This window comes from Corvus hawaiiensis, chromosome 13, assembly GCF_020740725.1.
Source record: "Corvus hawaiiensis isolate bCorHaw1 chromosome 13, bCorHaw1.pri.cur, whole genome shotgun sequence".
Classification (NCBI taxonomy): Eukaryota; Metazoa; Chordata; class Aves; order Passeriformes; family Corvidae; genus Corvus; species Corvus hawaiiensis.
This window is the reverse complement of record NC_063225.1, coordinates 7,610,111-7,636,706: the sequence shown is the minus strand read 5'-3', so window position 1 is coordinate 7,636,706 and position 26,596 is coordinate 7,610,111. Positions and strand designations below refer to the sequence as shown.

At 40.9% G+C, this 26,596-nt stretch overlaps 1 protein-coding gene across 7 annotated transcripts in view; it reads right to left on the bottom strand.

Annotated features, from left to right (window-relative positions):
- Positions 1 to 4,759: 4,759 nt before the first annotated feature.
- The window catches only part of MCTP2 (multiple C2 and transmembrane domain containing 2), a 122,642-nt gene continuing 100,805 nt past the window's right edge, over positions 4,760 to 26,596 (bottom strand). For all 7 annotated transcript variants that reach the window (XM_048317941.1, XM_048317944.1, XM_048317940.1 and 4 more), the window contains 5 exons: positions 24,914 to 24,955; positions 14,666 to 14,775; positions 12,194 to 12,303; positions 9,695 to 9,792; positions 4,760 to 7,467 (listed from right to left, as the gene is read on the bottom strand). In XM_048317941.1, the coding sequence (XP_048173898.1) occupies positions 7,399 to 7,467; positions 9,695 to 9,792; positions 12,194 to 12,303; positions 14,666 to 14,775; positions 24,914 to 24,955 (429 nt within the window). In that variant the 3' untranslated portion in view covers positions 4,760 to 7,398. The remainder of the gene's footprint in view (positions 7,468 to 9,694; positions 9,793 to 12,193; positions 12,304 to 14,665; positions 14,776 to 24,913; positions 24,956 to 26,596) is intronic.

The following is a 26,596-nucleotide window of genomic DNA, read 5'->3' as shown; positions in this document are numbered from 1 at the left end:
CCAGTAGGAGAATAATTTCCACGGAACACTGTGTTGCTGTGAGGAATCCTCTTTCAGGGCATCACCATCTTCTCAGCATTAGGGGCACCTAGTTTATCAGCAGCAAATTTGGCCACTACTTATCCCTTTCATAGAGTTTTGAAGACTGATCCAAAACCTTTGAGCTCCACAGGCATTTGATTTCAGGTGCAGCTCATGAAGAACACCACTTGAGTACAGCAATGAAAGTGCAAAACATCAACTGTTCATTGCTTTTTCAGGTAGAGAAGTGGTTATAGTTACCTACAGGAATCCTGGCACAGCTTCTCTTCCCTAAAAGGAATTTACTTTCTCCCTGTGCTTTAGAGAGGGCAAACACCCTCTCACCAGCACAGCTGAAGAAGTTGTTTCCATTTTTGATGACGCTGGATCAGAAGGAAAAGGCACTCAGCTGTTTGGCTGAAGGGCAGTGGAAAAGAAGACTTTCACTTTCCCTGTGCCTCATCCATTCATGACCATTCCCACTCTGTTTATAGAAACACTCCAAACTCTTCTGTCTCACCACACACCGTCTCACACAGCCCACAGCTCCTGGGGATCACGGCCCAGGGAGGGTGGTACAACCAGTGTGCTGCACAAGCAGAACAAAATGTAAAAACAATGCAAAGGAAAGTGGACAGCTGAGACTAGGAAAGCCTAAATCAAAATAATCCAGGGGGCTTTTTCCGCCACATACTCTGTGACCACAGGCAAATGCTTCCTCAGGAAATGGCTCGAGTTTCTCCACTTGCCCTCTGGCCTTCTGATCAAAATACCAAAATCTTCAGGGTAGCACCTGAAGGTTACTCATTGTGTTTGGATCTCAAAGTTCAATCATTTGATAAACCCATTTAACTGTAATCTCAAGTGCAAAGCCTGAGATGCAAATGCCTCATTCAAAAACATATTTTGAAGTAACAGTCACACATGGCTGTGGAAAGATGATGATAATTGTGACTACTTACATCAAATGGTATTGCCCAAATTGGTATCATATCCTGCTCAAAAGGTCTGAACAGAGGCGTCTGGGCCATCATGGTAGAGTTAAAAACAAGCCCATCGAAAATGGATAAACAATTAAAAATGTATTGAAAGAAAAAAGAAAAAGAGAAATCATTCCTAATTAATTCTAGTGCCCTGTACAACCCCAGACTATTTGTAATCCTACAGGGAACATCTTTATTGATCTGGGGGACGCTGCAGCAGACTTCTGATGCTTATCTCAGCATAAAAATAGGCTCTTGTGATGAGCAGTGATTTAATTACATGACAATCACCGCTAACAATGCATGGCGAATACCAAAAATATGCAGAGCAAGAGTGGCAGTGATAAATGCAAGGGAATGGCATTGACTTTCAGTAAAGTCGTCTATTGCCAGAGCTGGAGGGAGACTTCACCCCCCTCCCACCCCTTCTTCTAAGGTTGTAGCTGCTGTGTGGTTTCACATACTCACTCTGGAATGAGCCGGCCACAGGCAGACAGAAGATGGAGGGAGAAAGCAGACAGCCATGATCAAAGCAAAATTTAGCACACAAGTCACTGAATCTAACAGGCTTTTTTTGTCTGTAGGAACATATGCTCTTTCCACTGTGCATCTTCTCTTGAAAATGAGGATGAGAGATTTTCTTTACTTTAGGAGGTGGCAGTACTGAGCAAGTGAAAAATACGTGGTTTTGCTGTGCAGATTCAGGCCCATAAAAACAGTTGCCCTATGTGACAGTGAGAGATCAAAGACCAGTCAAATCCCATGTTCCACACACAGTAAGTAGGACAGAAGTAGCAGCAGGTTTCCTCAAGAAATAGAAATAATTTGTTTTGTTTCTTTTCATGTGATCTCATTAAAAACAAATACCCAGGGTAGGAATAAAGAGTAGTGTCACTAAGACACTCCCCCTTATATTCACTTACCAGTACGGAGTGTGAAATTGAACTATCCACCAGCATCTTTGAAGGCACGGTACCATTTACTGGTGAGCAGACTTTGCCCTGTCCTGAAGGCATTTGGATCCTTTAGGACTGAAGGAGAATTGAGGCTCATCATGCACTTGGAAGTTGCAGGCCGAAGTCCTTAGGTTTTATCATCTTCAGTTTGTAGATGACAGCTCAACATTTAATGTTTTATCCCACCATAAAAGTAACTTACCAAAATGCAGACATCAAGAGCAAAAAAACTATTCTTTCATCTGCTAGAAGTCTGATCACAACAAATGCAGCGTAGAGGGGAGATCCCCAGCTAGGCAGTCACTAGGTTCCCTGGGGAAGCATTCCCTAGCACAGCTTTCCTACCCATACCCATCCATCTACCACCCAAACCAATGAAGGACAGGGCCTTATGCTTCCTTCTTGGACTGAAAGCCACTCTTTAAATGTGCTGTCTGAGCCATTCTAGCAGACAATAATTAAAGAGTGAAAGGCAAAGTCTATTGACCATCTAAACCTGACCACAGCTGGCCCTGTAAGACCAGAACCAGATGTATGTGCCCAGTCCATGAGCCTGTCCTACCTTTCTTCAACAAGGAATTCCTCAAGAGTTTAGAAGGATGGTTGCACTAGGTTGTTGCACAGCACAAATTTCATGCCAGCAAGTCTTCCAGCTCTTACTTTCCTCCCCTGTAAGAGGCACACCATCTTGTTCAGCCAAGAGGGAATTTGCAGGTGCTCAATCCAACACGCAGGAACCGATTGGCAACGTTCATTCACGTAAAATTTAACAAGAATCACCAGCCCTCAGGTTAAAGCCACACTGAGAATTTGAACTCGTGCCTGCCCAGGTGCTGCTGCTGTTGCAAACACTGAGACCTGGATGCCACCTCCTGCTTCCCCGTACTCACTTTCATGATTTACGTCAGATGAACACAACTTTTATGCAAAACAGAATGACCCTCTAAATTGTCTTGAAATGCTGCATTGTTTTCAGTCAAAGCATCACAGAGGAAAGTAGATGAAATCTTGTAATTTCACAAGGCTTCTTTTTCACTCCAACACTATTCCTAAATGCTTGCAAATATATACATTAAACATAAATATATCCTTTGCTCACATTTTCCTTGAATTATACAATTACTGTTGAGGGTCTTCGGCACCGATAAACTCTCAGGCAGATACTTTGTCCCAAAATCATATTTCACCTGGCTTAATTTACCCAAATTTGAGAATGATTAAAACACTCCATCTGCAACAAACTAACAATCATTTGGAGTGTCTCAGCTTCCTTCTGAGTTGGTAATTTTTAGGATGCAGAGGAGCAGATACTCTTATCAGACCTGTGTGATTTGCAGGGGTAGATGCACCAGGGCCCTCACACATGGAGTTTTACAGATAGAACAACACACAATATGAAATCAGAACAGGATTCACTACTAACACATGCCATAGTCTCTAAAGCCAAAGCTAACATTTCCAAAACAGTCTATCAGCTTAGTTAAAGGATGGAAAATCTAAAAGTTAAGGTTCGGTTAGAATGTATTTAGTCAATTTTTTAATTAAGATACCAGAGAAGCCAAATTCCTTCCTGGTGTGAACCTACTGTTCTGATAGGAAAATAACTCCAGTTCCACTTGTGGTAACGCCTGCAGAATCAGGCCCTCCAAATTAAAAATAAAACATAGCCCCATATAGAGCGCAGGAAATTAAACGGCAAGCCTCTGTTTTCTAGTGGGACAGCCCAGTACATGGAGTGTTGTACTCTTACCCCAGGCAGGGAATTAGCAGCAGCCAGTTTAATTTCTCGAGGACAAGCAATTTCCCTTCCCCATGCAGAGAGGTGCCAGGCACTGGTCTGCTGGGCAGGGCTCTCCAGTGGGATCCCTGAGCAGCAGGACAAAGCCTGGGCTCTCCTCTGCTTTGTGGGTGGCTCAGGAGGCGACTGAGGGGGAAGCAGAGCTGCAGCTGAAGGTTAAAACCGGAGATTTTCAAGCAGAGAAAAAGGAAAGGTGTGTGGCATTTCCAGCTGTGCTTCACTCAGTTGTTTGCTTGCTTCCCACAAAGTGTGTTTCAGTGATTGACTTTTACTAACAATGATCCATAGGGAAGCCAAGTCTTCAGTCCTATTCATGAATATTCCAAAAAAATCAAACCTTCAGCAGCACCTTGTGTTTAGGCAAATGTGAGTAAATATTGCATTTGCACATATATGTCAAACCCAGTTATTCACACACTGTACAGTTAGTGGACATGCCTCACATTTCCATATCTCCACGATTCTGCAATCCAAAACACCCGAAGTTAGACTGAAACTTCTGAATGGCTTCAGGTCTTAGAAATTTCAGACTGCAGATGCCCTGAAACGACTACCTTGAAGTAAAAATGCAAGTTTTTTATTTCTATGCTATACATTGAATAGATTAAAAATGCAAAGACTGGTAATTTGCACAGGGAAATGGACACACAGAGAGATATTCTTGCTTTAAGAATCACAAGAGAAATCTGAATATAGAGCTTGTTAAGTGGGCTCTGCAGTAAGTGCACATAACCCCCTTTTCCTTTAACTAGAGTCTAGAAAATCCCACTAAAGAGTTGCAGGCAGGTGGGGCAAGGCTTTACCTCATTTTCTGCTGCAGCAGAAGATGCACTTACACTCCTTACTCCAAGCAAACTCCAGTGTTAATTGTTACACTGCACTGCCAAGGCATGTACTTGCTTACCTATATATTACCAATAATATTACTAAATATTATAGCACAGTATTTTGCAAAGAATGGGAAACATATCTCCTAATCCAGATAAATTAAAGGCATCAGCTTAACCTCAAATGTTTATTGCATTTCAAACAGTATTTATCAAAACAAAGAGCTCACCACAACAATATATAGGTACTGGACCACCCAAACCCTTTCATTTGGTATGTCTCCAGCCTAACAATTAATACAAATTATTCTGAAACCCAACATATCTACACCAAAAAAAAAAGAACAAAAAGACATCACCCTGTCTCCTGAACAGAAATCAGTTCCACGTGGAAAAATCTACAGAAAAAAAACCCCCCAAACTGCTAAAGTATCAGTCTGAATTTCTGAATAAATAAATAGTTTTTCCTGCAGTTGAATGTTTTCATTCAAATCAATGATCAGATCCCACACGCCTGCTTAAATATGCCTGACTTTGGTCCTCACAAAATGACAAGATTACAGTATGATAAACCAGATGATAGTTTTAAGCGAGACAATGAGGCATTGTTTACAGAGAAGATTGAGAAACTGGTTTAACAAAAGGGTTCCGTGGACATCCATTGTATGTACAAGAAGGAGATTTACTGGAGATTTTGTAATTTCTACAAGGCTCTTTCCAACCAGCTTCATTAAGTTGAAGTAAATCAAATCATGCAGAGATCTGGCTCAGCCAGAGAGACATGCCGGGAAAGATACAAAATGAAGAAGAACAGACGCAAGATGATAAGCTTTAGAATCTTTGGCATTTTTCATAAACATTTTCAAGGTTTTAAAATCTATATATTCACCCATTTTCCCACACACACTCGCCTATAAATACATTATACATGTACTCTTTATACACAACTCTGTATATGTATGGGTACACAAGCACACGTGCAAACAAAGAGGCATTTTTGTGGCTTTTTAAACCAGGATAATATTTCCTCAATCCTTCCATTTGCAGCTACACACAGCTTTGCATGAGCAAAATACATTCTTTAGCCAATCAAGTATATGAAAATGTGCCTGTCCTTATTCAAAGGCACAGTGGGACTTCGAAAAATAAACTTATGAAAAATTACTGAATCTGGCTAAAAACCCAGTGGAAGATAGGCTGCTGTTAGTTTTCCTTCTTCAAATTCCTGCAACAGGCCCACAAGATTGTGCTATGGAACCACACACAACTCCATCTGGATCACCAACCCATAAGCAAGGTTTTAACCATTTTACCTTCTATTAGATGACTTTCAAAGCCTTTTTTTTTTTTGGCCAAAAGAATCTTATCTCTCAGGTTTCTTTATTTCTTTGTACTGTCAACTACCCCCAGGGAATGCTGGTGGTAATCCCTGCCTGGGAATCAAAAGCAACAACTCCAGCTCTCGTGCTACCAATGACTTGTGGTGACAAGTCACTCCCAAAATGTCCCACAGCACCTAAAGGACTGAGGGCTGCGGTATCACCAAAATTAAGCAGGTTTTACACATGATTCTGTGTTTTAGTTTCCCCAGTCAAACAACTGGGGAATGACGCTGGTTTTCTGAAATACATAAAGGAAATGCACAATTGCTAAAAGATTGGTAAGCAAGCAAGAAATCACATTCTCCTCAGAACACAAAATGGGGTCCTTTCTTCTGTCTTTTCATTTCTCAGTTTCCACTTGACTTCACTTTCGGGTCTTCTCCTTGTGAACCACCAGGAAAGACTGCAAGAAGACATCAGTGGTGGACCAAAGCCTGCACACTATTGCACAACCACATCATTGGGCACGTGCTCTCTTTCTGCACAAGCACTTGTTTCTTTAAGGCTATAAAGTGTTTTTTTTCTCTCTGTAGTGTTGACCCCTCTGGATTTAGACAGGAAAACAACAGCTATGCTGAAAATATCTGATGAGATGGAATTATAAAAGGCAAGCCAACAGAGTCTTTTCAGGTCACTGAGTTAGCCTTTTCTCTTAATCCTTTCATGGCATAAGGTTTTCATGCATCCATTGCCAGCAATGGATCTCCAATGATTCCAGTATACAATGAGTTAACCACAGGCTGGGCTTTAAAAGAAAAAAAAAAAGAAGAAGAAGAAAAGAAAGGGGAAAAAAGGAAAAAGAAAAACCCACAAGTGCTGGATGAAATATTGAGATACTGTTGGAGCTCCTAGCTCTTTCTGCTAATTATGATAAAAAACTTTTTTAAATGTACACTGCTTGAACAGAAGATGGGTATCAAAGACTCGTTAATTCAGAGCTTAAACCTTTCTAGGCACAGTGATTTAACTCAGAAAAGAATAGCTTTCATATCTTAATGTAAATCTGTCGGATATGTTAAAAACTGGTTCAGAGCATCTCCTCACATCAGCTCAGCTGATCTGCTACACTAAGCAGAATTATCTCTTCCTACATAACACAGGGAGTGCTGCCACATCCAGCCTTGTCTCTACAATCAACAGGAAAAAAAAAAGAAAAAGAAAAGGTGCAGTTGCACTATCCTCTCCCATTCTCCTCCCCACCCCGCAAACTAATTCATGTTTCACCTTGCTCTTTTTTGGGACTCCATGCCAAAGAGACAACCCAGAAAAGAAACCCAAGATAGGTGTTTATCAAAACCCACATCTTCCAAGAAAGAGAAAGTCTGTGGCAGTGATCCTAGTGTTGTTCTGAAGCAAGGAGGAGGAGAGGGGTGCTGTGTGTGCACGCATGTGCGGGGAGGGAGATGCTGCATTCCGAAATCCCGCTGCATCCTATAGCGCGCTCCGCTTCTTCCTGATGGGGCTGGAGCTGCTGTATGGTTTCAATTCAGCGTGCTGCACCTGTAAAAACAAACAGACATGACGTTTGCACTTAGGTAACTCTAGCTCACTACAGCGTGTGTTAATGGCTCCCCCAGGACAAACCAAGGGAAACTAAGGAAGGTTCAAGAGTAATGAATCATTTTCTAAACACAGGAACATGGGGGATTAATTGCAGGAAGGATTTGAGAAGTCATGCATCATTTCTTGAAACAAAAATATTAAAAGCAGATTTTTCTAATGAGATACATGGGGTTCTACCTGATTTCAGCAATGTAGGCTAGATCTTTTGGGTTTGTTTTGGTTTGGGAGTTGTTTTTCTTATCTTTCTGGCATTAACCTATAAGTTTAATAAACTTCTCTCAGGAGTCTCAATTCAAGTGGTTCCCAATAGACAGTAAGATGACAGTTGTCAAAACCATACACAGACCTTGGGATGCTGAAATACTTAATCATTTCAAAAAAGGAAAGTATTCTCCCAAATAGAACCTGGACAAAGCTACCTCCACCTTTCAAAAAAAAAAAAAAATCATATACAATATAATGGTTAAAACACGTGGTAAACTGTCAAGGATGGTGTAATCTCCAAATTGTCTGTTGTGCTAGACAAAAGTATTCCCACTGAAATCATGGGGAAAATTTGGCTGAACACGCCATCTTTTTCACTCCTCCTGTCTTCTGTCCAACACATGTGGTTGTAAATGGGTACTGTACAGACAGGAGTAATTTCTAACTCATTGCAGCACTGCAGTCAAATGCTGATGCACTGACAGCACGTAAAACAAAGCAGACAGAGGGGCTTTGGAGTTTCCATAGATGATTTGTCCCTGAAGTGTGTGGCTGTCACTATTTTCAGAACTAGTGGAAAACTCCAGGGTTTGTCCCATCCAAGGAACTTTTATCATTCCTCCCATAGAAAATGGTGATCATTTACTTTGGAGAGCTCAAAGGGTCCCAATATGACAGAAACCACTCAAGGAAATGTTGTAAGTGCAAATGTTAAATAAAGCATAAATAGAAAACCAACTTATCTTTAAACATAAACACTTAAAGGGCATATGCAAACCATCACTGCAAATTCAGTGGCCTCTACAAGAGCAAAGACAACAAATAAAAATACACTGAAGCTTAATGGCCCTATGATTGTTCTGGCTTAGCATTTTTCTTCCCACTAGTCTATGGTGAGATTTCTTTCCAGTTATTAGTGCTGCCACCAATCAGTCTGGTGGCCTCTTGAGATAAATGCCACCAGAAGCTTTTTCCAACCCTGTTTCTACCAGATGCCTCAACAGTGCATGTGAGCAGTTCAATTTCTGTCTCCAACAGCATAAAGTCACTATAGGTGAGATTGTGATTCCCTTATTCCCAGCGAGCAGCACCTCACAGGAAAAGTGCCAGGATTCACAGAGAAAGGTACAATGTCAGAGGGATCCAGGGCATCAGGATCAGGGCCTGGGGACACAGATTCCAGTTAGTTAAAACAAAAGAAAGAATCCTTTATATTTTGTGGCTTCATTACCCAGCAAGACTATTTTCCCTCCTCCAAGAGAAATAAACAGATCTTGACATTCTAAAGGACTTATTGTTCAAATAATTTCCAGGAAGATAGGCGAGATTGCTGAAGACAGTATTGTTGTTTCAAAGAAATGGGAGAAGAGACAAGACTTGACTGAAACTGAGGGAGGATAGATTCTGGTTAGATTAAAACTTATAATTCCATAATGGCAGAAGATTGATCTGATCAACTCTGGAGTATTTTATACACATTTCAGGTTTTCTTTAAAGAAAAAGATGAGCGGGGCATTGTCCAAAGGAGGCCTGGAGCTCAAGCACAATGTCACAGAAATAATTCCCCCCATTCCTCCCCCTATCTTAAGAAAAAGAAGAATTCAGTAAATCCTTTTGGATGGTTATCTCTATCAAAGAGACTATTTTTCTCCTCCCTCTGTACAAATACCGGAGCAGAAAGGTGACGAAAACCATAGCTCAGTAACCACGCTGAGTGATTTTCCAGATCATTTTTAAGTAGGTCTTTTCAGGATAATTTTTCTGCAATCATTTTATCCTTCTGACAAAGGATTTTGGCTCCCCTCTCTTCTAACACTCTCTCCCCCTCCCTTTGTGGATTTTCCCCCGATTCCTTATCTCCATTATTCAAAAGTCTTTGGCATTGTATTCCCAAACGGAGCACCCAGCCGCTCTCAGTGTCACTCCTTGCCTCTGTTGGCTGTGGCCATTCATTACTTACCTTTTGAACATCAGATGGTACCCTGGAGAGGAAATCTAGTAGCTCATTATTGTCGATGGCATAGGGATTTCTAAGCCTCTTAGTAAATTTATTTATGCCTAGGATAAAAAAAAAAAAAAATTAAAAAAAATAAATAAAGGCAAACAAAATAATACAACCCTTTTCTGCTCCCTCCCTCTGATTTTTTTCAGGCAAGGTGAAAAAGGGAAGGGGAATTCAGAAGTAAAAATTAGTGTGAAAACCTTGCCTCAGACTTAAAGTCACACACATGTTCCCTGTCACATGGAATCACTCACAAGTTCCTCCTGGAGGAAGTAGGGGACATTATCGATAAAATATTTCTCTACTTTCAGGATCATGTGTTGCCAACAAAGTGGTGAAAAGAGACTGCAGCATGAATTCATTCTGGGGGATACTCTTGGGAGAATACACACATTTAAAATCAAGTGTTCTGTTAAATCTGCTACCCTACATGACCAAAACATTCCCTCTCCTCTTGCCCAGGCAACTGGAAGACCCTTAAAAAAAAGTGGGCAGGAAAATGGCTTTTTTTTCCTTCTATTTCTTCAGAAAACGGAAGTTTCCCTTCCCCATCCATCATGGCTTATCCCCTTTTTGCAGAGCCACATTTGCCAAACTAGCCATATTATCATGCTATGGGACATTGTAAATCCTTATCACAAGGTTTACTTCAGTTTGATCCTTGTGTGAATAATTTGGCTTATTAACTGCAGCAATAGCAGTCCACCTCCATGGACTTAGGTATGTTTCAGTTGGCAGAGGTGGTCCCTAGTCTGGACAGAAGATCCATGGGAGCGTAATGTTCATTTTACTGTGGAGTTCATAAGGTCTTCTCTTGCCTTGCATAAGGTCTTCTAGGTGAAGATAATCAGCTAATCCATTTTAAAGAACAGCAAAAAATTCAAATGTTGATTGCCTCTGAGGTTCGTAATACAGCATTCAATTCCATCATGCCCCTGTCCAAAATCTCATCGTGGTTTCCCTGAAAGTGATTTCAAATGTGATGGCTGCTCCAGCCTTCTCCTCTCCCTGAAATGTACCTGCTTCACATCTGAGATTCAGCTTTTAAGCCATATACTTGTAGCAAAATGACAACACAATTTTCTGTGTACCTGATTTTTTAAAAACAGAAAATACCATAAGGTCTTTTGAGGCCTTGCCACAGGGTAGTTGTTTAACATGTATCATATTTGAAGGCCCTGTCACTCTGGATGATGTTGAACGGATGTATAGTTTTCATGTACTCACCATGTCTTCCATACAAGAACAACAATATTTTGTTACTGAACTTTTTACTCCCAGCAATTTCCCCCTTTCCTTTTGCCCTTTCTTTTGTTTGATTTAATCCTTTATTTCTTTGTTGCTGTTGCCCAAGAATGGCTTTTTTTAATGCCACCTTCTCATTCCCTCCCTTTTCTACATCCAGGAGAGCCAAGACAGCAGCTGATGGCTCAGCCCCAGGGGTGACAGGGGGTCCCTACAACCCAGAGGCACATCGGGGCTGAGCTTCTGCAGGTCAGTGAGGATTTACCTGCACTGTGTTCTACCTCAAGGTTGAGGCAAAAGTTAGCACCCTAAATAAGACAGGAGGCTATCTGGAGATGTAGAAAGTCTTCAGCAGCTGGAATCATAGAATGGTTTCAGTTGGAAAGAATCTTAAAGACCATTTCAATCCAACCCCCCCCCCCCCCCACAGGCAGGGACACCTTCCACCAGACCATGTTGTTCCAAGCCCCACCCAACCTGGCCTTGAACACTTCCAGGGCTGGGGCACCCACAGCTTCTCTGGGCAACCTGTGCCAGAGCCTCACCACCCTCACAGTGAAGGATTTCTTCCTCATCTAATCTAAACCTGCCCTCTTTCTGTTTAAAGCCATTCCCCTTTGTCCTATGCCCTTGAATGCCATTTCCTTCTGTGAAAGATGATCTCACATTTCTTCATAACACCACCAGGAAAGTTTTAATTTTTAAAAGCTCCTCTTTTAGTTCATGATGTATCTTCATACAAATACTTTCTGACCCATGGCAAAAGGAGATGCTCAGTGTGTCCCACTGGGCACAGCCTGTCCTGACTGCCAGAATACTCAGACCCAAAAGGCTCCCAGGGTCCAAATCTACGTGGTCCAGCTCTGCAAACACATCTTGTCCACTTCCTACCATTTCCCAGCTGGAGGGCTCCAGCACCAGGAAGCTAATTACTTTCCTGCAGAAGAATAATAACACTGAAAGTAGCTTATCTAGGCTAATGCTCTTCTTGTGGTGCTGTTGGAAATCCATAAAGAACCCTAAAAAAAGCAAATTATCGGATAACCCAGGGGGGAGAAATGGTAATTTTAAGAAGTTCAAAACATCTTTATTCACCTCGAAGCAACAGCACTTGTTTGTCTGTGTAACAGGTCATTTAAAGCTTGTTTGATTTCATTCTGTAGACATATATTGTATTTATCTCATACAAATGAGACACAGTGGAGTACTTACCCCAGATTAAAACAATGTACCTCAGTGGTATAAAATACAATATAACTGTTGCTGCTGCCAGGACCAAGCAGGCCAGGACAGAGAGGAAAGGCACCGTCCAGTTGAATGTGCTGGAAGGAAAAAACACAATCGTTCTCAACATTTCTGGTTTTGGACACTGTTTGTGCTCTGCTACCCAATAATAATTTAATGACCTCTTTGCAGTGCTTGGTGCAGTCATGTATGCTGTAAATTGCAGACTCTTTGGAAGGTGGATAAGCAGATTCCTACATCTGGATGTTATAACAGATTAAGGGAGATATCTGAGAGGCAGATATCATGACAAGGAAAGAGAAGAGGAACCCTGGGGAGCTCAGCGAACTTGTTAGGCGTGTGAGTTGTTTTTGTTTCTTCTTCTATGTGTTGCACTTGTTACACATCTCTGCTCGCCAGTCAGCTCTCCATTATTCATGAGCAGATTATCTGATCTGGAGACGAGGCGTGCCGGGGCCGAGCCGTCGGAGCTGGCTCCGCTGGGCCACACTGGAGATGACTCGAGATGAGTGCCAGGGCACGGCTCAGGCGTGGCAGGTAGCCAGAGTCAACCCTGACAAGTAACTGGCACTGGATTAACTGTGGTGCTAAACTGTGAAAGAGCAGTTCGAGTAATTTCTCTGTATGACATTAGGGCCATAATATTCTATATAAATCTGTCTACATATATATACAATTTCTCCTATTTCTTTTTACATTTTCAACAATTCCTTACTCTACTGGATAAAGGAGGCTGACTTGGATAAACTGTGGTAAGCCAGCAGTAGCCCAAGCTTCTGCATTCCAATAATCCTCATCAGATTTTTCCCAAGAGGAGCACTCTTGAAAAACTCAGTTACTACAGCATTTCAGGCTTTGGCCACATTATAGTGAAAAACAGGATTTTATTTCACTCAGACCTCTCATCTGCAAGTCAGTGATGGACTTAAGGTGAGGATCTACTGCTAACACATCTTTGAAATTCCTTTGTCCCCTTGTGCCTTTTTAAGATATAACCCTATGGCCTGCACCAGATGTTGAGATACTTGGACTGCAAGGATGCCAGTTAGACCACAGGTGGATTTATGGATCTGGGCATCTCTGTTTCATACAGTCTGCCTGCTGACTTCATCATATCACGGGGAGTAGAAAAAAGAGAGAACAAATCTGGACCACTTATCAGGCTATAAAATAAGACAAACTTCCCTTGACAGATAAAATTAATAGGACGCTTCAAGAATTACATTTAAGCTTCAATAGACATACTAAATATTAAGTAAAAATAGGTGGGAGAGGACCCATCATTATCAATCAATGTAGCTTAAGCTAAAGTAAAAAAAAAAAATAGCAAAACAGCTCAATTGAGTTAAACTATGAAAACTCCCCATGATTGTGTAACTGGAGTGACAGACGGAAACTGTAGCACAATTCAGTCTGTCACTTACAAAAAAAACTTTGATAGCAATTTTTTAATGGCACATCACTGCCGAGCTATAACAGAATTCTTCTGAAATTACATCGGGCGTCCACATTAATACCCAATGTGTTCTTTAAGATCATTGTTAACAAAATGAATACAAGAATTAATAGTGTTTAAGTGCTTTGAGTCTTCCTGCCATGCAGCTGGGCAGAACAGTGCCCTGTTCATAGACTGGAATACATCTTTGGGCCACTTCCACCCCAGCTGGGGTGTCCGGCGTGGCACCACAGCACATGCGGTTGCTGTATTTTTAGCTTGAACCCAGCTCCTCATTAAAGTGAGGCTTGGTCACAAACCATCACTTTGTGTTCAAAACAGAAGACAATATGGATCAATTAAGCTCCAATAAAGACTGAGTTATAAAAGGTTTGTGTGTGTTTGTGTGTGGGATTTTTTTTTTTAGGCTCTTCACCTCCCTCCTTTGTAAGGTCAGGAATACCCTCAGTGCCTCCCCCCTTGCAATGAGACCCTGAAAACCCCCTTTGGGCTTCCTCGTGGCACCAGCAGGAAGCAGACAGCTCAAAATGGTAAAGACAGAAGAAGATCAATGTGTTGGCACAAGTGACTGGTAACCCCTGCAGCCAGGTCAGGATGGGGAGGGCGTGGGAAAGGCAACACTGACCATCAGGACCTACTTTCTGTAATGGGACTGAAAATAAATGCCTGACGCTTTTGTGCCCACATCTTCAAGCAGTATTTGTGGCATCCATGACTCCCCACTCCATCACAAACAAGCAAGACCAGAAGTTTAGGCAAACATGAAAGCTACATCAATAAAGCTCATGGCTTCTCCTCTTCTCTGTGCTTTGCAAAGGTTTTTTTGGAATAAAAGACTGTAAGTGAACAAGCAGTGGTGGGACTGGCCAGGCTATCCTGCTGCATGTTGCATCATTTTTGGAGCAAGACATTTACTCCACCTTGATCCTCCTGGTTCTGCTTCACTGCAAATCATGGCTAAGCAAGAAAAATGTATTACTTACTTTTTAATCCTCTCTCCAAATGATGCTATTTCTTCCAGGATGCTTTGAACAGCTATGATGATCTCTTGGACCATATGGATTCTCTCAATTAGCCCCTTTTTCTCAGATTCCTAATCAAAAGAAATCAGAAAACCAAAACTTCTAATAATTTGTTAGGGTGTTCACAGATATGTGGTGAAAGTAAGATTTCCAGCACTGCTGATCCATCCATGAACTCAAGTATTTCACTGAAGGAAGGAGAGAACAAACACTCCGGGTTTATCACACAGAACTAACATTATCTGTATAGATCCCCGTATTTTCTTCCTTTTCCTCAACACACGCACAGAGGTTTCTTCTCCTTCCAACACAACTTGACTGCAGGATCTCAACCAGGATTTCACACAATTGGATGCCAAAGCACAAGAGGTGCTGAGCACCTCTGGTGTGGAGTGCTGGCCGCTCAGTGCTCCTCAAGAACAAAAATATTCTTGTGCAGAGCTTCTAAATATCACTTTCCTGGGCTTTGTAGGCTCCCCACAGCCATGATGTTTTGTGTATATAAATTAGCAGCAAGACTGTGAATGCAATATTTTTTGAACATTCTGTATACAGAGACTTATTCTTTTACTGGAAAAAAAAAGAATCAAAGGAAAAAAATGTCATTTTCCCTTTACATCGGCCATCTCAACTTCATTTCTTACTGCTTATTTTAGGCAACAACATTACAGGACATTACTACACATGTGCAGAAATAAAAAGGAAGCACAGAATGAATTAAAAATCAAAATTACTTAAATCAGGCTTGAAAACCAGTATACAATTATCTGCATTCAGCATTTCTTTGCCAGCAATCTAACACACATACAGGCATGCAAATTGGTGTGGTTGCAGATATTCTAGCAAGAAATCAGCAAAACATTCACTTATTACAAAATGCAGAGCCCTGGACACTGATTTCACATCACATTTAGACACTTAAAAATCACTCCAATTTACCAAAAAAAAAAAAAAAACAAAAAAAACCAACCCAAAAAACCCGACCCAACAAAACATTTTAAGCTGTGTTTTAACCAATCTGTTCCCAGAGAGGGGAGATGATGGCAAAGAGTATTTTGTATTCCTGTTCTCCATGGTCCACACCAGTCAAGGTAGAGGAGAGGGAGGGTGGGAATGAGCAAGGGCCAGAGACATTTGCAGCAACGCTGCTGCAATTCTGCCTCTGTATTGTCATCCACATTATTCCTCCATGCAGGACAGGGTCAGAGGCTGTTTAAAGTCACACAGGGCCACAGAGGTGAGGGCTCTTGCTCCAGAATTTTGGCACTACCATGCTGGGACAGAGTTTGTGTGCACCTGAGACAGGGCACCACTCTAGAGAGCGTGCTGGAATAACCTGTGACCCACCCTTGGATGCTGAGAGGCAGGCACGGGAATGCAGCCCTTATACCACATTGAATTACTTACTGTCCATTTCTCTTCCCAGTAATTTTTGAGTTTAAAAAGCCAGCCAAAGCCACCATGGAGTTATCAAGCTCCAGACATTTGAATATTTGCCTTTAGGTTGCAAGTCAGTGCACAATGAATAGAAGCAGCATTTTAAATAATCACACATTTGGGTGTGAAAATGAGTATTTTTACATTAATAAAACAACCAACAAAAATGAAACCCTTGGGGTGTGAAATAACCCCAGAACAAAATAAATAAATAAATAGTCAGTTTATGTGAAAATAGCACCAAAAAGTCATTTTCACACAGCTCCAGTTATAATCTCGTTAGGCTCAAATGTAAATGACACATTGAAATTATATTTAACTATTTCCTCACTGGAATGGTGCATCAGTCCATAGATGGCTTTTATTTCACCAAACTTGGAAGCAGAAGCTGGGGAGCAGCTCATGGAAAACCAGACAGTGGGAATTTCATTCTGTCCAAATTCAGGCAGAGGGGTAAAGAAACCACTTAAATAAAGTGATATTGCAGGGCAAGCCTACTCTTGCTGCCCAGAGCTGCAAGGCAGATCATCTGCCAGCTCTATCTGCATCATGCTGACTTCATTTACACATCCTCGATGGAGCTCAGAGATGTGGTGATAACACAGTTTAACCAACACAACACAACACAACTCCTGCTGCAGCCGCGAAGCAGAGCCAGAAAATAAACCAGAAACTACCAGTCCCTATGTTATGAGAACTGCATGCCCATGCTCACCTGGCTGCACGCTAAAATCACCCCTGGACAACAGTGCTTTCAATTTCTGATACAAAATATGGCCAACCAATGTAAAGGCAGAGACAAACGGGGATTAGAAAGCCTTGTAAATAAAATCAGTTATTCGAGAGAAAAATAGGCTGCAACTGTCCCTGCAGCATGCGTGGTGTGCATTTTCATTTGAAAATCCTGGGAATTTGTCAACATCATTTCTTTGTTATTGTTGCTTTGTTCTGGAAACCTGCAGTCTAAGTACATGGACAGGATTATTAGGTCACTGGTTAAGCAACAGAGAAGCAGACAAATGAAGTACAGCAAACAGGATTTTCCAAATTATTTAGGTTTTGGAGTGTTGTTTATGCTTTGTGAAGCCAGCACGTCACAAAACACTGTCAGAAGCAGTAAGAGTCCATCAGGCTGACAGTCACTGGACCCTCTTTATTAGTAAATGGGCAACTGTCACAGAGAAAGCTATATTTGAACACTATTGTGTTCATGAAAAATGTAAAAAAAGAATCCAAAATACATCTTCTACTAAACACAGTTCCCCATCTGTGCAAGGTCCCACCCAGACAATTTTTCTCCATCCTCTTCAGGTAACATTCCTTTCTGATTTCTTTTGGACTCAACATACTATACTGCTTGAAAACTGGATTTTGGATAGTTCGAGATCACAGCTTAGAAGCTATTGCATGAATTGAAAATGAAATATCCTGCCTGTTTCTGGCATTATTTCCCTAAAACCAGTCATGAAACTTCCATTCCTTTAAGGCCTTTTTTTTCTTTATTTCGTAGCTGATTACAGCACTGTGGGTGGACCAAAACTAGTCTTCAGCCTCTGGGAAAGAATTAACTCCATCAGAATGAATTTACAACTGAGAATTAATTATATAATCAGTGTGTTACTTCAAATCTTCCTTGAATATCCTCATTTAAGAAACCTTCATTTCTACATTAATTGCTTGAACAAAACCACAAAAGGGGGTTTACAAAAGATTAAGCATGTCAGGGGAGGGGAAAAAAACCAACACCAACCAAGACCCAGCAATTTCAGAAATTAAGTCTTTTGTCTCCAGCTAACATACATCAACTTGAACTCGGGAATGAAGACACCAAATCTCTGGAAGATGCTCCTAGATTTTTCTATTTCTGAAATATGTAACAGTTAAACAGGACATATAAACACACTTAAAGGGTTACCACAGCTCTGGGATCTCCCTTCCCTGGAAGGAACTTAGGCTGCTCTGAGACATTTAGGGTCAGTTGCAAAAGAAACCTTCACACAACCACAACACTGAGGCGTTTCCAATGCCAAGGACTTTAAAAGGGTGGGAATATGGGGCAGGCCAGGAAAGGACATCTCCAGCACTAACACAACGGGTGAGCTACAACAGTCAGAGCTGGTCTGGCGAGGGAAAATCCTAAGAGTTATGGGGGAAGACACTGAAGGCAAAATTCTTCAATCATCTGCTCTGGAACAAAGGCCAAATGCCACCCATTAGTGCTTCTTCTCCAGCCAAGCATCCATTACTGAATTCAAAGCTTGGATGGTGGAGATCCCCTAACTTCTTTTGATCATTTGTTTCAAAGATTAATAGCTTTCATCTTTACAGAAAGCTGTTTCCTATTTTTTAAATCTATCCTTCAAATATTTTTCCCCTGGATACATCCAAACCAGCAAGCAACGCTCCAAATGCACAGACAACTTTTGCTGTTGTTCTCTAAGTGTATTTCTGATGTATACTGCAAATATCATATGCACACAACGAAAAGTTAGGCTCGAAGCCACGGCTTAGTTCTACATAATACTTGCTCACTTGGATTTCATAGAAAACACTTGCAGAGAAAAATCTCGCATGCAACTTTCAAACAAGTGGTATTCATCAGCAGATTTCTGGCGTGCCAAGAGAAACTCAATATATAAAGCTGAGGAACACTTGGGGGCAAAGATGAGGAAAAGGGGAGGAGAAAACATAAATACAGATTAATGCAAAAGGAGGAAGAAAACAGGATACAGGCAGCTCAGTCAGGAATGAAAATTCTGAATATCTTCGGGGATTGGAAGAATTAGTCTGCCTAGCCCTGGGCTGGCCTAACTTTCAGGATTAGCTTTTTTACAGTAGCTGTCTCATTATGCTACTGCTGCTACAAGCACATTAGGGCAATGTTTTACCAGGATTTATCTAACGTACCAGTTATTAATTCTTCCATGTATTAGCAACAAATAAGATTGATGGAAAGGGAAAAGAAAGGAAAATAGCTCAGGCATGCATTCCTTTTTGCTCCACTATTATTCTGCTTTAAAAAAAACTCAACAAAACATGCTGTAGTTATTTAGAGAAAAGCAGAGTTAGCCAAAGTTGGATTTAATTTGCAACTTGCTCTCTGCTAGACTACACAACTCCGACCTTACCGGTGTCCAGCAAAACCTGTGCCAAACAACATCCTAGGGCCAAAACACTCGTCCATGAAGTACTTCTGAAAGCAAAAGGATTTTATTGGGTATAAACAGCAGACCACTGGCCTCTATTGTCTGCAGGGAACACTTCTCTAAAAGCTCCAGTCTAGCAGCAGAATGAAGCTCTTGTGGGAGGTGGTAGCCATAGAGTGACAGACAGTCTCTTGGTAGCTAAAATGAATTCCAGGCAGAGCTTTAAAAACAGTCACCACAGCAACCTTGAACTGGATCCTGCCTTTGGTGGGAGCCAAAGGCAGCTGAGAGGAGCCCAGCAATCTGCCTTGCTGAGTCACTGCCCTGCCCTGTGCTGCAGAGTCTGCTGTGTGTCGAGGAGAGCTCCCAGCACTTCCAGGAGGATGGGCACCCGCAGAGGACGGCTGCCAAACTCTGAGCAGTTGCCTCGTGCAGTCCTGAAACTGTGCATCACAGGATCTTTTTGTTTATTAACACCATGCTGCAAATGTGCCTGCCTGTGGAAATTTAGCGAATCTGAGTGTACTTGAAATAATTACCAAATAGAGGAAATGCAACACATACAGGTCAATTTATGCTCTCAGTTAAAAAGGTGTGAAATCTGGAATAATTCCACCATAGCCAATAGAATCACTTCAGACTGGTATCATACCAGGAGAGCGGCATCAGTCCTAAAATGACACATTTGGAAAGCAATAGCACATCATCCTACAGCTCAGGCTGGGGAACACTGCCTGAAGGGCAGAAGATGACCACTCCGTGCCTTGTTCAGCCACGCCTGCACTTTCTCTGCCTACACTAGATGAATTTCATCCATGCACAGGGGACCAGCAAAAATCTCCTAAGCCAAACCCAAGAAAGATCTTATGTGAAAAACCCTAGGTCATACTTCTGTTTCTTTCTCTATGCACAGGCGTGAAATGCAGAGGATTTAAGAAGCATTTTATGTACTTGCTCACGTTTTCACAGACATGTAAAGTAACCCAAAATCCACTGGTATTGCTACAAGTTTCCAAGCAATATCTGCAGTCGCACCAGAATAAAACACAATTCAGGTGAGTAACACATGCTTAAGAAGCAACATGAATCAATCCTGAATGGAAATACAAAGTCATCAGTCATCTTCGATTTAAAAAATGGAAAGAAAATAAATTTTGTTAAAATAAGTGCTTTCTGCTGGAAAAACATGAGACTTAAGAACAGTCACATGCTGATTAGACTTAAGCTACTGGATCATCACCTATCATCTAGGTAATGATCTTTAGCAATTTGGGGTACAGGAGAAAGAGAGATCTATTCATATATCTGGCCACTTCAAAATAAAATTTAATAACATTTTAAATATTTGGAATCTTTACAGGACGAGAACTCCCTGAGGTTCATGTGCTTGGTCCTGTGACCTGCCTAGTGCCACTTAATATTTCACCAGAGATTTAGAGAAGTTACAGTGTTGGCTTACCTACATCTAGGTAGGTAATCCTCTGTAAGAGGGAGAATTTTGGAGTGCCATAGGGCTGCTAAGGCTCCTTTGTGAGGAGAGTCATACCACAGGGCCCAGGATATCTGAAAGAGCTCTGCAAGTCCCGCCTTTAAACTCCTTTCCCCCATCACCTCTAAATGGTGTGATGGGTGGCTCATGACACTGATATAAGGACTGTGCCAGTTTATGGGATGTCTATGGATAAGATCAGTCCTAGACAATGCAGCAGTGCAAATAAGACATAACAAGAGACCATTTAACCTCCAGTTTCTTGTACAAAGAAGGCTCCCTGGAAAAGAGTAAAGCACAACCACAGCAACCCCTGAACTGTTTTATGACACCATCTTGCCCACAATTTTGTGGAGGACATGGATGCTCCTCATCAGTCTGAACATACCGTGTGTATCATGGGGCATTTTCAAGTCCTTACCATAATTTCTCTTCAGCAATCTTAATGGGGGATGTTGAAACATCATATTGCAATTGTTGTATTGAAGAGAAAAAGAAAAACTAATGAAATTATTTATACTTCCAGGGAAGAAAACAATGAGATGATATTGTCTTGAATGACCTTTCCTAAGTATGGGGATATAGCATCTTACACAATAGACTTTCGGTTCATGTTTCAATTACTGACCTTTACTGCGGAGAAAATTAATGCAATTTTCATCGTAATCCACCCGTACAAATAAGATCCATACGGAAGGTTTCCACATGCTGAATCTAACTCAAATGGAAAATGTCAGCTGTTTGCTACTGGATGAATTTGACTTTAATTCGTTCGGCTGGAGTCTTTTTGAATTGTGTTCATAAAACTTTGTATATCTTTGGTACCTATTTTTGACAGAGAATTTCATATATTAAAGACATTGAATTTTTATTCTTTGGTGATTTCTTTCCACTTACGTCTTTTTTCCAATACAAGAGATACTAAACATTTCTTGGAAAGTGCCAAATAACTTGGCTTAAAGCCACAGTATCATTTGATCCTTCCCTGTTACATTGCACTAGCCAAGCAGGGCTACACTGGCTCACCACAGGATAGAAACCCTCCAAAAAAACCCCAAAAAACCAAGAAAATTCCCACATAGGAATTGTTGTTGATTTAGTTTTGTCTCTGATTTTCTTTTGAATCAGTTATCAGACCTGAAAATAGTAAATTAAGTTTGGTCTGTTGTGGAGGAGATGTAAACTTTTATTCAGACAATGGAGAAGACTCCAAGGCTCTTTCCAGTCAGGTGCTACGACACAGTTACTCACAGGGTAACTGCTCTTGGAACTCTACAGCCATTATCAGAAACAGAAAAAACAAATAAAATAAATAGAAGCAGTCAATAATCAGACAACTTAAACTGAGTTGCATGCAGCTTGTCTATACCTTCTTACTGTCAGACTAAAGATGCTTCAGTGATGTAATTTTAAAACAACGCTTACTCAGCCTGACAGACCCCAGAGCTGACAGGACACAGCCTGAACTCTGTGTCCAAGATGGCACAAATCCGAGAAGGCATTTATCCACTGAAGAGCTCGTGCCAAAGGGACAGAGCACTGCTATCTTTTACAGCCCTCCATGCTGGTATGTGGGGAGGGCAGAGGGGGAAAGGACGGGAAAATCAGCAATTAAGCCCTGTCATTTAAGACAGATAGTCTAGGTGGAGGGAGTTAATCTGCTCTTGGGTTTTTGAACTAAGTGTCTGTGTATTTATAATTTGTAAACAGTTCATCTCTTCGAGGGTGTGTTACAATTCCCAGAAGCACGGTCTGTTATGTCTAACAGGCAGCAGAACCCAGAAGGGCTCTGTGTGCGAGTATTTTGATACAGCAGGATGACAGGAAACAGAAACAGTGACCTTGTACACCACAACCCAACTAGCAGATTTCAACTTTGGGAGCTCTTGTATTAGGGAGGAAAAAAAAAAATACACAGAGTTCTTTTTAAAGTAGAGTTGTCTGTTTAAATGTTGACATTGCCATGAGATAGTGTCATAAAATTACATTTTTCTTACACTCCCCAGAGAGCATTGGCCACCCTCAGACTTGGAAAAGTGGCTTAGAATAACCTAATGTACTTAAAGATGCAAGTCATGGGAGTGCAAGCACGGCCCATCACTGCTGCACGGGGGTACACACAGGGCACAACAAAGACATTAAGGCAATTCTGCACAGCACTGGACATGGGACAAATGTAGGGGCTGGCACCTTCCTCTTCTGGCAAATCTGTGTCAGAATTCTATAGACCCATAAAAATTAAAATGAATTATGAATAATTATTGAAATGTTGGGATGTAAACTGTTATCTTCACGAGAAAGCCTGCTGGGGGTGTCTACTGTGAAAGGCTTTAGCCAGTGCTACCAGCTCTCCGTGTCAGAGAGCCATGGAGTATGTGTGAGATGGAGAGAGGCAGCTCTCAAAATGGTAGGGCCAAATCATCAACAGCTCAACAGTGACTCTTGGGAGTTTTCCCAAACCTGCATATTTAGTTAAAATAAACCAAGAAAGGGAATGACAGTGAAGCTGTTCAGCAGGAGGCAAAAATGCAAAGTCACTAAATCCATGCTAAAGTGACCCAGTTGTATTTGTAGAGAGAACCAAAGTCACTGGAGTTAAATGGAGGGTAAATGTAACCTAGAATATTTTAGCATTGCAGCAATGAATCTACAGCACACCACAGGAAACAGAGGATTTGATGCCTATTTAATACATTCTTACTTCTCTTTTCCCACCTCAGCACTTGCAAGGGAAAAAGAGGAATATTAAAATAGAAGGAAGTAAATGGGATTGTTCCAGTGAATAAGTTATACCTTTAGGCATCATACAAATAATATTTACAGGTGTCCAGAACCAGGTACCCACTAAATAGAAATTACTGACTTTCAGAGATACACAGTATTCCTTTGAAAAAGATGCAACTTTCATTTAGCAACTTCTGATGAGTTTCAGATATTGGTCCATTCAGTTGACAAATTTTACGATGCAAAGAGTAAATTATAAATTAGAACATTTAAACAACTATTGTGTGTTGCAAGAAACTTGTAATTCAGCTGGATTGCCTAAATTTCACTTTATAACTTTGACGGATTTCTGGTTGCTCATTAAAATATAACCACCACAGAAGAGCAAGTTAAATTTAAATAACTATTCCCATCAATTAGTCTGCTGAGCTTCAATCCTAGGGGCTGTGACTGAGAAGAGCTAAGGTGCACTTGCTAGCCGTGGTATTGATTTACTTCTTAATGATCAACAATTTCACTGTAACACTTTTAAAACATAGAATATTCAAGAAGAGTCTCATTAACTTAGTATGCAATTTGAAAGTTTCACATCCCCTCATGAACATTTTCTTCCTAACAGCTAATGTTCCTTTGCATGCTGTTGCTCGTTAAATAATTCCTCACCTTTTAGCTTTAAAGTATTTATAGATTATCAGATCCTCCTTCACTTACTTATGTTTTTTCAAGCTGTATACATTAAGTTCTCTTAATCTTTCTTCATATGTCATGACCTCTAATCCTTTTATCATTTGTCACTGTGGTTTGATAAACTTGGAAAAAAATCCAATGAATTTTTCACAGTGAGAAGAATGAGTAAGTATGTTCCAATAAAATAAAAAACAGGCCTTGCCAATTCCAATTCTTTCCACATTTCAGCCCTGAACTAAAACTGGTTTTTTTCCCAGGCTCTGAAAGAAATGTTGAGAAAATTCTAAGCAGCCCTCCACAAATCACACCAATTCTGGCCTACTGAAGTGGAAATGCCAAATCGTTTGGGGAAAGCCATTAGTACAGAACGTCGTCCAGCACTCGGACTGGCAGCGAGGGAGGACTGTGCATCCTTGTGTGAGTCTTTGCACCTCCTCCACCCACACACCCCCCTCTAGGTGTACATTCAAGTGCCCACTACAAGGGCAGGCACTAACTGGGGCTGCTCGGACTCGGTTGGTGCTCAGGGCTCACACAGGTACCGCCACTGGGGAAGGTGACACAAACCAACCCCTTCCTACTTTCAAACTTGCCAAGCAGAAAACTGCTGACAACTGTTTTCCCAGTTAATACAGATAATAACTGAAGATTTATGGAGAGAAGATTTGTTTGTGTTCTCCCACCTTCCTTCTGATTCTAGCCAACACAATCGTGAGAGATGCTTACCTTATCATCTTCATCCTCGTCTTCATCCAAGCCCATAAGCTCCTGCAGAAGCAGATGTCCATATTACAAAACACAACAATTATTTTTTAGTGACAGGCAATGTTCAAAAAGCTTATGATACTCCCACAACGTTTCACTACACAATTTTCTCCCACTTCTATTGAAAGTCATTAAAAAATCCCACCACTTCTTCCTTTCCAAAACAGTGTTTTGTATTCAAGGACCCTTTTTTTTATGGTATTCTGAACAAGCATGCAATACCCTATACAAATTTTAAGTCTAAATAAAGCATTTGTGGCTGTGTCCAGTAATCTGAAGGCAACAGGCTTTCAAATTCATTGCCAGCTTTTACTATCTGTAAACAGCTTTGTTCTCAGTCTTGCAAATGAACCAACTGGTATGTCAAGGCTGAGGACTCTATACTCAACTTGTTCCATCCCCACTGCCACAATGACTGCTCCCTCCCTTTAGGGCCATTACTGAAACATTAGACTTTAGAAAACACATTCATATGAACATAATCAATCTCACATAGAATCATAGCCAGATTTCTATGCAGCATTATTTCCTCCCTTTAACTTCTGTGCTGACAGGTAGGACAGAAAACAAAAGACTTGGCGAAGGCTTGGAATTAGGAGCACTTGGCTTTCAATTCAGGTATTTAATAAACTGAGCCTTTAACAGGGTCCTCCAGTTTTTTTCTTGGTTATTTAATAGCTACATTTGAGTCTGTGTACTACAAGTTTAAATACAGAAAACATGCAAAGAATGTGAAGAATCACAATAAAAAGATGGTTTGGATTTAGGGTTTTTTGGGGGGTTGGGTGTTTCTCTTTTGGGGTTTTTTAATTTCTTTTTTTTCCCTTAAAAAGCAGTTGCATCTAAGATGTAAAAGGTACTGAGAGCTCAGACACCCAGATTTATTCTCTGGCTCTCTGGAATACCCTGAGCAGATGAATTAACACTGATCATGGTTTAAATTTCTATAGAAGCTCCCCATCTGTAAATCATATAACATTTTACCAATATTCACGAATTTAGCCTCCTGGCAAGTGGATCAGGAATACAAGGTTAATACTGTTATTCACATTTTATAGCACAGAAATCAGAGAGAATTTGAGGTTCACTTTTGCAAAGACTCTTGCTTGCATTCCTCTGTATACACAAAATGTGTGTGCTGGCACACAAAAACCAAAGGCAGTGAATATCCAGCCAAGGCCTGAAGAAGCAAAAAATAAATAAATGACTGTGTAAAAAGCATTGGTATTTTCAAGAAAACCTTTTCTCATCTGCACGACAGATGTGACTGGGGCTAGCACCTGATTGTCTATTTTTGACCTACAGATGGTTAGAATCACAGACACACATAAAAAAGGAATCAGGTAATATTAAAGGCACTTTGACTACTTGTTCCATATGATCCCAATCCTGCAAAGCACTTTGGCAGATGTGTGATTTTGCTTATGCAAAATGCACCCCTGAATTTCATGGCATGGCATTGCTTACAGAATATGTGACAGGAAAAGAGCCAAATTCCTGATGGACCTTTCTTTAGTATAACCACAATTAGCTGTATTTTTAGAAATAGCCTTTTTGCAGTGTCCACCTAAATGATGCTCTGCTCAATTTTTGTGTCTGATGCAAGACTCTCCTCACCTGAACATGCAACAAACTCACCACAGG